Below are 9,418 nucleotides of genomic sequence, written 5' to 3'. Positions count from 1 at the left end.
GCTTCGGACGTTCAGCAGAGTCACCTATGAACATTTAGCCTCACTAAACTGATCCAACGGCAGACTCTGTTCAATAGTGCGCTTGGTTGCTTCTTTGTCAGATATTGTGGCTCAATGATACAGCGGCTAAAGACGAGGCCCGCTGGACAGATCCCATTATACACGGTCAGACACCTTTAAAAAAATTCTGCCGTCTGCAGCATCTTTTCTGTGCTCAAATGCAGTTGCTGCCTTCCCCCGCATGATCAGTTATAGGGACCCTGCTGAGTCATGTTTTGTTGACTTACATGTTTTAAACCATTGGAGATGAAGAGTGGGTTAGTATACATGTCTAGGTATGCGATGAGTAATTCGCAAGCCTAGCTGGGATATATCATCGCAACGCTTTCAGCCTTTAGGAAAGGAGCGGAGCCGACTGTTAGCAAGGCGAACTGCCCTACATCTCTCTGTGATGATAGCTGCGGCGTTTCTGGTCTTATTAAGACCTTACAGCATTCAATGCGTTCTTCTGTTACTGCTACTGTTGCTGGGGACTATCGCAACAATTCTCTTTTTTTGTTGTTGGCATCGCCAGCTTCGCAATGGAAAGCATCCTATGAAATCTGTGCTCTCCGGGCGCTCGAGGAGCCGCGGTAGGTAGCCTGCATCTCTCCTGCACCGAGGCATTGCCATTAGCCTACTTGTCTGCCTTTCACACGTCATGTCATGTTATTCTACATAACGATTACATGCTGACTGTGTCACACGTATATGTCATGTAACATGTAGCCTATGTATTATGATCCATTGACGCTTTACTACAGGCAATGGGACAACCAAATACTGCTAAGGCCAGAATGAATGTGTTTTGTGGTCCCACCTCAGATTCATTAAAAGTCAGACAGGTTTATTAAAAGTCCCATTTCTCACCGTTTTTTTTTTATTTATTTGGAGGATGATAGTCTTGCACTTGACATTGATTATTGTATGACCACCAAAGATCAGAATTTTAGATCTTTTTTATTTGTCCTAGAAGCTGGTCTCCGGACGCATCATTTTCGATCTGAGGTAAACATTTTGGATTTAAACATTTTAAATCTAAACGTTAGTTAGATGTTTTCTCAAATAATAACAAAACATTGAGGCCTACTTGATAGTCTAGACATTGTGGTGCGATGTGTAACTTTAACATGAGTTTATACACTTTTCTGTGGACATACTAGCTGCCGTCGTGGCATGGGCTACTATTGTTAGACTCTTTGAAATACGCAATGCGCATGTGTGATCAATAAATAATGTGAGGTGATTCTGCATTTCTTCAGTTTGCTTGTCCTGCTGAAAGAAAATTATTGAAAATAAACGGATAATGAATTATTTGAAAGTATTTATTAAAATCATATACGGGCTATTGTGTCAAATTGTGAAAACGTTTTAATCATTAAATAATTGTGGACTAAAACAATAAATGTATATTGCCTCTCATTCTGTTTTTACTGTGCTCCCATCTGTCCCGACTGGGTGGGTACAACGCTGTTTCTCCGCAGGGCTTCAGGAACAGCCCGCGCCACGCCAGGAGGAGCGCACGCGCCAGGGTTCCGGTGTCAGATGACAAACCTCTGGTTGAGATTCCTGAGAGTGATCAGGATTCATCCACATCTGTCAGGAAACGCAGAGTAAAGAAGCGGGTCCTGCCAGATTTTTATCACTCTGTACAGGTCACCCCAACTCGAAAAGCCGTAGGTATTCCCATGCGTAATGATCAACCGTGCATCCCAACGTCATGCATTATCTTAACGTGTTTGGCATCTGCGTTTCTGTTTTAATTAAAGTAAATGTATTGGTGTCGGGTAGGTATTTAGATGATTTCTCAAGTGATCTCAGGTGAAATGACTTAATGATAATTAATCCGCCTAATTTAAACATTGCTCTCCAACCCAATTTTACAGCACATACAGAAGGGAGACAACATCAAGTAACCCTTATTAATATTCTAACTAAGGAAAATGTTGTAGAAGAAAATCAGGTATTAGTCAAAACATTTTCCTTGATTCAAACTATGTCTATTCAGGTGGGACTCAGGCCAGGAGACCATACAACTGCAAACCGTTTGAGGGTGAATTGAGTCCAAATCAACGGTGGTTTCATGAGCATTCGAATGATATGGCCATCAAAATAATCTGTCTTCTCCTGAATTTTGTTTTTGTTTAACAGTATATACACCGATTCAGGTTCATATTGAAGCTAAGATATTTGTACTTTAGTACTGCAAAGTTTTGGAAATATCACCTTGTTGTAGACTGGAGCAATTGGTGCTCCTATTACTCCAGCCCTCAGCGTGTAAAAACCTGACCAGAGGGATGTTTTCAATGTCATATCATTGAAGTGACTTATTGTGAATTTCCAGAACAATGCTGTGGACGTGTAGTAACACCCAACACGTCTTGCAATCGAAGCTGTCACGTGACTGATGATTTTTAAACAACCCTATCTTGGAAGCTTTGTTACCTGTTCCCTTACAGTCTTGTACAGAAGTGACACGCCCATGACAACTCATGTTCACTATTCATTTGAAGGAAGTGGACCACAGCAGGCGCTCGTGCATTATGCACTAATGGTTCACACCAATTGTTTAATGATAAGTTGGGGGGACACAACAGGTAAACATCTGAAATGGTATGGTTAAGCATAATCCCACAGTGAGAAGAGATGCCAGAAACACTAAATGGTGTTGCCGTTTTAAACGTGGTGACATAAGCTACGCAGTCACCAGGCACGTTTCTATCCGCGAGGATGGCGCTCTAACACCACGTCAACACTCCCCATCTCTCGTAGAGCCCCGAGTCTCCTCTCCCCATCCGGCTCATTGCTGTATCGGAGGATGACGCGGTGACATCCCACAGCTTTCGCATCAGCTGCCGTGGCGGTGCTACTCTCGCTCTCTCTCTCGCTCTCTCTCCCCGGAGACTTGACATCATCTCAGGCACTAAACCTACCGGGGAAATGGAGATATTGGTGTTGGGCGGCCTGGAGGGTGTGGTCCCGATTGAAATAGCATGCTGATCATAGGGGGTGGCAAGTGAATTATAAAAAGCTATTTCGCCTACAAATGAACCATGTACACAGCGGTAAGTCTTATTTCTGACCTGGCGGGGGAGCCAGATACAATTGATTCTTCGCAGTCTTTTGGTTTTGGTTTTATCGTCTACTGTTAAATCAGGGAATAATAGGTGTCTGACGCTAGGCTAGGTGCCTCCTTGTGTATGCTCCTATGTGCGTTTACAAACCGCACCTTTTTGTACGTAAGTGTCAGCGATGGTAAGAAGCGATATTGTGGAGCAAATGATAATTCATTGTCTGTTGACATATTCTTGTTAGCGGGCCTAACATTGACTGTGTTTCTATTGTCTTAACAGAGCTCCGGTTCGGGGAACGCTTCCCTTCACTGTTCAATGTCCTCGTCGGCAGACTTCTCGGACGATGATGACTATAGTGTTAAATCTGGGTCGGTATCACCGGCACCCGGGGACACGTTACCGTGGAACCTACCCAGACATGAACGTTCAAAGCGGAAAATTCAGGGAGGCTCCGTGCTGGACCCGGCAGAGAGAGCGGTGCTCAGGATTGCAGGTGAGCGTCTGGCCCGAATTCCATTGAGCTGGTGTGTCCATAACATGCACATCTGTCTAGTCACTTGTAACAATGGTGAGGAGGACCCCCCTCCTCACACGGGGTTCAACGTCGGGTTTTTGATCGTGCTGTTGGAGCAACTGTAAAATAGACTATTGTCATTCCATTTCATTTAGGCTTACGTAGCATAGCCTACATAAAGCAGCAGACAAATGTTGACTATCCAATTTGTGGCTCGATACTAGACAAAGCACACGCTAGGCCTACGGCCAGTGAACCAGTAACTCTAAATCGAATGTTTATTTTTTGTGGTTGGTTTTCTACGTGGGAAACCTTATATAATTTGTGCAGGCTATAATAATTTGACCAGTCTAAGATTAAGTTTATCCGCGAAAATCGCATCAGGCAATATTAATCTTTTTACAATCAAAGCCCAAGTTGATTATCCGTTGCAAATCTAACTAGATGTACCGACATATTTCTATAGTTTGCTTCATTTGCATGATTTTAGGTCTACAAAATGTTTTACAAATCAGCTATTCCCACGGTGCAACGTTATCACTAGGCTACAGAGAAACAACTGTAGCGTAGGCTATAGTTATCAGAGAACAATGCAAATTGTTCAACCATGATGATACATCTAAAAAAACAACCTTGGCATTGCAAAATTCTTCTGATATAGAGCATCAGATAGCCCTGCACAGAGAAACATAATGCCTGAGAGGGCTGCCCGAGATTTTCTGTATAAAAATCGTGTTTAGTTCTGTGAAATATTTGGATTAGGGAACTGTACACAATATCTCTGGCTTTTACATATTTAGGAGCACTATGTGCCTCCATTCCAGCATTCCGGTAAGCTTCTGGCGCTAGGACCCACCCGCACATCTCGCCACCAGCCCCAGCACGTGGGCTGTAGACAGGTCTATGGAGAGGGGAAAACACTGCGATATCCTGTACGTTATTAGTCATCATATCCGATTCATACTGGCCAAGACAATCAATCTTTGATCTGCGATAAACTGATTCTACAACACCAACATGCTTTGACAGTAATGTGTGCATGATTACATCCAGTGAGCCTAATGGTTGGGGTATTCAGTCATATTAAGGCTATACCCTGACAGTTTTCTTTATGGAAATTCAAAGTAATTTGAAACGTGGACCATTTAACAAAAGCTTCTGGCAATATAAAGATCCCCGTTCGACAGATAGTTCTGTGATCGAACGGTTGAATCACTGTGTTGATATTCTCGGAATGGAAATCATGTTCTAGCTCAGTTTGCGAGGGGTGCGGTGCAATAAACAGTACAAGCGCACTCAGCCCTGCATTTATTACGACCTGCCGCCCTGTCTATCCGACTGTGATTTTCTCACGAAAGCGGAAAGGAAGTCTCCCCTATTGGACGCTGTGCGTCCAGGGAGGGGTATAGGGCGTTTCTATCATAGAACAACAGCGACTATCCCTCCGAGCGACTGTACCGCAGCTATAGCCTCCGCTCCCCACGGCTGGTGAACGTCCAGCCCGTGGAGCCAGCACCGGTAATGGCTCACTACCAAGCCCTACCGGGCTACACACTCGCAGACGAAAAGGAATATCTCCAGGCGTATGAGGATGTCCTCGAAAAATATAAAGGTAGGGGTGTCAAGTATTGTGTTCGCTTGCTGGGTAAGGTTTGGTTAGAGGGTTGTTACTTTGATTCGACAGTAGACAATGTGGTCTGGGCTGGGGCAGCAAACTGACAGGGCAATCAGCAAGCTGCTTAGGTGCAGTCGGTGTCTACAGATTCGATTTATTATTATTTTTTACCACATCAAAATACTTAATAATAATAATTAGCAGCATATTTTTAAGGAGAATGTCGATTCTCTTAACAATAGCTTACTGTTGGATCATTTGTTTTAGATGAAACAGACACAAATTTAAGGGAGGGTCATTTCATGTATTTGAATGTATTTATCATAAAACAATATTATCATCAAAATGAATCAACAATAAGGACCCAGACTTCTGGTTATGTTGGCTGTATGTTGTCTTTCCACAATAATACTGGCTTACAACTAATGCATAGCCAATCATTATCAGGAAAGCTTGTGCGTACATTAGGCGTGTGAGTCTAAGTATCTTTCCAGTCCAGTTCTCTGGTACTGGCTGAATGACATCATTCCTTACCATGGCAGGGCCTTTTAAGATAATGTGAAATTGAATAGAAAGTGACAGCTACGCTCTATAGCTCCTACTCCCCCTCTTCCCCTCTTCCCCTCACACAATCGGTTTCATTTAAATGATTAGTAGTACTCAAATGACGAAAACGAACGATCGTTAGTGAATCGTCAGAAGATCTTTCGTGTCTGTTCCGATGGGTTATAGTGTTTTGGACGCTGCTTCCAGCCCAGTGTCTCAGCTGTTGTGATGGCAGGCAGACAGTCAGCTGTGACCAGGCTTAGCCCCTCTCGCTGGTGCCCGGTGAGATCATATGATGAAGCATCATTAGGAATCTATGACCCATGCCCTCGGGGCAACACTATTGCCCAGACAATGAGTTGTGTTATCATCATCATCATATAATCTGATTGGGCACACTGATTGATCATGATGTTGTCTTCTCTTAAATGCATACTATCCAACTTAAAATAGTCAACTTTGGTGAATGTTTCAGCGGATGTTGCAGTGACAATCTTATTAAGCTCTGACAATTCGTCTGTGGTAGATTGTGGGTGAGTTTGAAAGCAGTTGCCAAGACGACTTGCTGTTTAAATCTCTCTTTCGGGTCACATATCTGGAGAGAGACACACAGAGCTCTGAGATTCTCTTCAGTTCCTTCACATGTGACCTGGGAAGCATCAATAAGACATTTCTTCAGACCCAGCTCAATAATAGTTACCAAAGTAAACAAACACCAAACAAACTCGGCCTGAATAGAAGATAGAGCCGCAGGATAGTCATAACAAGGCTCGCAGTTTGAATTTGGGATACACATTGTCGAAGGGAGCATTTCATCCTGGAGAACTTTGTTGAAAACACGTAAGGCATTATGTATCCCCTGTTTGGTTTCACCTAGAAGCAGTAGTCTTTAGCATTGGACAGTCAGCTAACAAACCAAAGCGTTCTAGCTGGTTTGCAAAATCCCTATTGACCAAGGGATGTGTCCTACTGGAGGCTATGGCTTGTGCTGAGGTTTCATGTATCTGGAGAGTGTTTCGTCCATTTTGACCTTTCAAAAACCAATCACAAACAGTCTTTTAAGCATGAAGGAGTGCACAAACGGTCACTTTACCAAGCCCCTCTCTTTCTCAACCCCCACCCACGAATCACTGCTCAGTTCGCAGCGGGCACACTGGAAATCTTTTGGAAGTATGTGACGTTCTAACATACACTGTTCAAATGGAGGTTGAAACACATTCAACTGAGACATGTACGTATGACTGGTGACACCCCTCTTCCTGTGTGGACGTGTGGATGGATGACTGAGGTCTAGGTGTGGCCAAACCTGCGGAACACGCTGGAGACTTGGCTGAGAGGCCCTGTGTCCACCTCCTTGTCTTCTCCTGCTTCAAGCAAACACGGTGTGCGACATCTTTCTCGGTCACAACGGCGGACATATTAGCTCCTGCAGTCCTCAACTCACTTGGCACTGCTTTGCACGCTGTCGAGATATGATTTAATATTCTCCTGGTTGCTGGTGCATTCCTGGAACTGATTTGAATCAATTTCTGTGAACGGTAACAGTGACACAGCTGTTCTTGATCTCAGACTGGGATTGTGTCTGCCAGTGACTTGTGCCTTGATCTGTGTTCCCCTGAGAAGGCCAGTGACTTGTGCCTTGATCTGTGTTCCCCCCGAGAAGGCTTCTCCGTTCCCCATTCCCCACCAGAACTACCCCGGGACAACCTCCATGCACTGGGGCCATTTGGACAGCTCACAAGCAAAGTCTACAGTTTCATTTCCTCAAGCTAAAACAGAAACCCCAGTACTTCTGTTCTCTCCCTCTCGTATATATCACCAGAAGCTGGAAAACGACAAACATGTCACGGTCCGCTGTTAACTTATCCCCTGACATCAGCTGCTTTGCGTGGGTCCTGTAGACGCACAGCGCCTGTATGGAGGAACACACTCGGCTGTTGTGAGGCCTGGTGCCCACGGCTCTGCGCTGCCTCATTCTCCACAAGGCTCCTGCCCCAACACTGGCTCACACCTGCTGGCGTCAGTCACCTATGGGGAACTCTATGTCTAAAACTCACAGCAAGGCGCTGCAAGACAACAGGTGTACAGTGTAGGCTTTGTGTAGTTCCCATTGACGTATAGAAGGAGTATTGAATAGAGAGATTGTTCCTGGGAAATATAGCCTAAACCCAGGCTAACCCTTATATTTACCATTCAAAATACTGCAGGAATGTCAATACTCAGAATACCTCGCTAATTGAGCCTTAGAAGTAATAACACACTAACAAGGCTTTGCTTTGGGTGTAAAGATAATCCACAGATGGGCTATCAACGAGGCGAGGATTAGGCCCTGTTTTCTTACAAAACGGTGGTAATTCCATACGTTTGAGCAGAAAGGAGGAACTCCCCTTACTGAAGGGCTGGCCAGAAGGAGAGAGGCCCAAGGCCTCGCCTCCTCTGACCAGCACAAAGAGAACGGTACAGTTGAGACGAGCTGGATCGCTCCACCAAAGCCCCCTTGACAGGCAGGCAGGGCAGCAGGATGAATGATGGGAAACCATTGTGCCTTTTCAGGCCCAGGGAGCGTCCAGCACTGGGAAGAAAGCTCCAGGTTCATTAGGGGAGTCTGGGCGTTGCATGTCGTTGGTCGGGTCAGCCGATCGCCTGTCAGGGTGAACTTCTGTCCGGTTCTGTGTCGCGCGTGCATCAAGCACACAGCTTGTTAGATGGGTGGCTTAGATCTCGTCTCCGTGCAGTGTGAGTGTTTACGGGTGCGTTGGGGTGTGTGTGTGTGTGTGTATGCGCGTGTGGCCGTGAGTGCGTGCTTACTGGCGTGCGTGTGCGAAGGAATGCAATTCTTTTGGTTTCAGTGACAATCTTTCATGGGTGCTGCTGACATAACCAGACTGTTGTCTTTGCCCTCTGGTCGTACCAGGAGCCTCTTAAATGCCTTTCGATATGAATCCATGTTTACGTAAGGCCTTGGTGCATAAGAGAGGTTGAGAATGGGAATGGACCTTTTAATCCGGCTGGCAAGCAATGTGACTTGAAAGCTGTAGGGTTTTATGGATGAAGAGCATCTGTATGTTGAGCTACAGGACTTAATGTATATGTGCTGGTGCAGGATAGCAGCTATCAGAGCGTTAAGACTCAAGCTGGTGTTGTTTGTTTTTCTCATGAATGGAACACCTCAGGTAATGTGTCACTTCTCATGGCAGTGACCCTCACAATCACCACTGTCTCTCCACAAAGGCTCCTTGGTTCACTCGTCAGGGGCTTATTGCCACGGTACACACACGCACACACACGCACACACGCACACACGCACGCACACACACCCACACACACACACACACACACACACGCTGGACAGTTGACATGTAGTACCAGAATGTGTCTTCAGAAAGAGTTAGAGCATGTCCAGATCATGGTATATGAATGTCACAACAGGGAAACCACGGTTACATCATTTCATTGCAAACATTTACTGAAAGAATCAACCTGTAGTCTGAAGCTGCAATTCCATGGTGCTGACTTGAAGGTGAGGTGTGTGCGTGTGTGTTTGTGTGTGTTTGTGTGTGAGTGTGTGTGTGTGTGTGTGTGGGGGGGGTATAAACACTGCTGTTTTATTTTTATTTCCAAATTCATGAC

General features: G+C 45.1%; 1 protein-coding gene across 4 annotated transcripts in view; it reads left to right on the top strand.

Annotated features, from left to right (window-relative positions):
• The first annotated feature begins 451 nt into the window (after positions 1-451).
• The window catches only part of dst (dystonin), a 136,184-nt gene continuing 127,217 nt past the window's right edge, over positions 452-9,418 (top strand). For 3 of the 4 annotated variants that reach the window (XM_084709027.1, XM_084709026.1, XM_084709025.1), the window contains exon 1: positions 5,097-5,239. In XM_084709027.1, coding sequence (XP_084565153.1) covers positions 5,149-5,239 — 91 coding nt within the window. In that variant the 5' untranslated portion in view covers positions 5,097-5,148. Of the gene's footprint in view, positions 633-1,012; positions 1,048-1,523; positions 1,716-3,392; positions 3,607-5,096; positions 5,240-9,418 lie in introns of those variants that run through there. The other variant, XM_084709023.1, reaches the window with a different exon arrangement.

The sequence above is a fragment of the Hypomesus nipponensis genome, chromosome 11 (genome assembly GCF_054491055.1).
Source record: "Hypomesus nipponensis isolate SF chromosome 11, ASM5449105v1, whole genome shotgun sequence".
Lineage (NCBI taxonomy): Eukaryota > Metazoa > Chordata > Actinopteri > Osmeriformes > Osmeridae > Hypomesus > Hypomesus nipponensis.
The sequence above is the reverse complement of the archived record's forward strand: the minus strand, read 5'-3'. Positions and strand labels throughout refer to the sequence as shown.